Source organism: Pinus tabuliformis, chromosome 1_1 (assembly GCF_031772625.1).
Source record: "Pinus tabuliformis cultivar Carrire ecotype Pingquan chromosome 1_1, CPIR1, whole genome shotgun sequence".
NCBI classification, from domain to species: domain Eukaryota; kingdom Viridiplantae; phylum Streptophyta; class Pinopsida; order Pinales; family Pinaceae; genus Pinus; species Pinus tabuliformis.
This window is the reverse complement of record NC_142297.1, coordinates 787923698-787926290: the sequence shown is the minus strand read 5'-3', so window position 1 is coordinate 787926290 and position 2593 is coordinate 787923698. Positions and strand designations below refer to the sequence as shown.

General features: G+C 41.5%; 1 protein-coding gene across 1 annotated transcript; it reads right to left on the bottom strand.

Annotated features, from left to right (window-relative positions):
- Positions 1-1627: 1627 nt before the first annotated feature.
- On the bottom strand, positions 1628-2212 carry LOC149216358 (uncharacterized). Its single transcript, XM_089389919.1, has one exon. It carries the CDS (start codon positions 2210-2212, stop codon positions 1628-1630), a length of 585 nt encoding a protein of 194 aa, XP_089246045.1.
- Positions 2213-2593: the final 381 nt, after the last annotated feature.

The window sequence follows — 2593 nt, the reverse complement described above, 5'->3', positions numbered from 1 at the left end:
GAGGGTCTTTAGGCAACTGAGGCTGGGCCCTAATGCGTTAGGAATTTCCGGGAAGGTCCAGCCTACCCAGGTACGAGAGTGAGGATCCCAACTGGAGATTTGGGCTAGATTGTAAATACCTTCCTCGTTAAGAAACTTGATGATTGGCTTAGCTTCTTTGTGCATATTGAGAGGCTGGTGTCCCAATATTTTATCAACCCCAAATTTTATGCTATCTCCTCCCCCTGGGACTTTCGATATATTATGGATCATCATAGGCAGAATATTCTTGCAAAACTTCCAGATTTTGGTAGAGTCTCTATTTGGAATATTGGAATCAAGAAGTTGCTGCCTGGGAAGCTTAGATATTTGATCTCCAATACTCTTTTCCACCACATTTGAGGCCCTGTTATTAGCCTCCAAAAAATTTTCGCACCAAAATCCAAATTCAAGAATTTTGGTGCTCTTATGCCAAGTCCTCCTCTTTCTTGAGTTTGTATAACCTGCTTCCACTTGACTAAATTGAACTTGCTTTTGTCGCTCTTACCCCCTTGCCATAGGAATTGGCGAAGGGCAGCTTCCAATTTGTGATGAAAGATGGCAGGAACCTGATATAAAGAGAAGCGATAAAGAGGTAAGGAGGTGATACCTGACTTAAGAAGGATGAGTCTGCCCGCAGGATTGAGCCATATTGTTCCCCATTGTTGCACTTTCCTTTTTACTTTGTCTATGATGCCATTCCAGGTATCAACTTCCAGAGGTCCCAGACTAACTGGCATGCCCAAGTATGAAAAATGGGTCCAATCTATTTTACAGGGGACCCCGAAAATGTTGGAAATGTTGTGGATAGTTTGATTTGTCGTATTCCAACCATAGATATAGCTCTTGAGCTGATTTACCAGTCCTCCCGAGTAATCCATAAACTGATCTAGTAATTTCTTGAATCTTTTTGCAATTGTGGTGGAGGTGCCTCCTATTAGTAGGGTATCATCAGCGAACTGAGAGTGGTTAATATTTTTAACTCCAGTCCCATAGTTGATGCCAGTTATGAGGCCAACTCTCCTGTTGTGATCCAGAGCTTGACTGAAGGATTCTGCCATGAGAATGAAAAGGTAGGGGGAGAGAGGACATCCCTGTCTTAGACCCCGGGAGGATTGGAAAGCTTCACATGGTCTACCATTGATCAAGGGGGATATCCAGGGACCGGATATGCATGCTGCAATGAGATTAATGAAGGAGGTTCTGAAGCCCATCTTTGTAAGGACAGCAAATAAGAAGGAATGCCTGACTCTGTCGAAGGCATTCGCTAGATCAAGCTTTAAGACAAATCCTTTTTCTTTTCTGGATAGACTTGAATGAATGGCTTCTTGGACGAGAAGGATGGAGTCAGTGATATGTCTGTTCGGAAAAAAGCCTCCTTGGTTTTCAGATATCAAGGTGGGAAGAAGGGGTTTTAATCTTGTGGCTAAAATTTTGGTTAGGATTTTGTATGAAGAATTGCAAAGGGATATGGGTCTGAATCTGGAGAATGAAGAAGGGCAGTTTCTTTGGGGATGAGGGATAAGAACGTAGAGTTAGTGAATCCTCCAATCTTCCTTTTTCTTTGAACCCATCGGATCATCTTAGATAGGTCTTTTTTTATCACATTCTAGTATTCCCTGTAGAAACAAATGGGGAAACCGTCAGGCCCTGGCGCTTTATCAGGATGCAGAGACCAGATTTCTCTTTTGATTTCTTCTTCTTCGATATCTTTGTTGATGTTATCGTTCATTTCCTTTGTAACTCCTTTGGGCATGTGATGAAGCAAGTCGGCATAGTCTTCTATTCCTTTATCCTCGGTCAGCAAGTCCTTATAGTGTTTAGAAGCTACGTTCTTTATAGTCTCTTGAGTACTATGTCGATTTCCTTCACTATCTAGGATTGTATTAACATTGTTTCTAAGCTTTCGGGCTGTGGCCTGTTTGTGAAAGTAAGCAGTGTTTTTATCTCCCTCTTGAAGCCATAATTGTCTGGATTTTATGCGCCATTTGATTTCTTCTTCCCTATTTATTATGCTGAGCTGTTCGTATAATTCGCTTTCTTGTTCCTTGCTTTGGTGTGTTAATCCATGTTCTTCAATTCTTGCCTGCACATATTCTAGCTCATTTTTAACTCTCTTTTTGTTCTCCTCTGGTTCTTGGTATCTCTCTTTGGCCCAATATTTTAAAGCCTTCTTGGTTATTTTTAATTTCATTTCCCAAATGAAACTTGGCGAGCCTTCCACATGCTAGATCCACGTTTCCTTAACAATTTCTCTGACCTCAGGTATCTGATTCCAAAGAGGGCTAAATTTGAATGGAATGGGCCCAAGAGGGCGGTGGTTTTCCAGAGTTAAGGTGATAGGGTAATGATCAGAGGCAGATGTGTTGAGAAAATTAGAGTATCCTACAGAAAAGTTTGAGAGGAGCGATATATTAACTAAAAATCTGTCTAATCTTTCCATTATATTGCCACTGCCAATTCTACGATTGCTCCAGGTATATCTGCGATTTTTGGGAATGATATCCACTAAATCGTTGTCCTGGATGATGGCCTCCAAGCGCTCTCTAAATGGATCTGTAGTAAAAGTGCCTCC

Coding starts and splice junctions, on each gene's coding strand:
- LOC149216358 (XM_089389919.1), bottom strand. CDS start 2,212: ATGAAATTAAAAATAACCAAGAAGGCTTTAAAATATTGGGCCAAAGAG.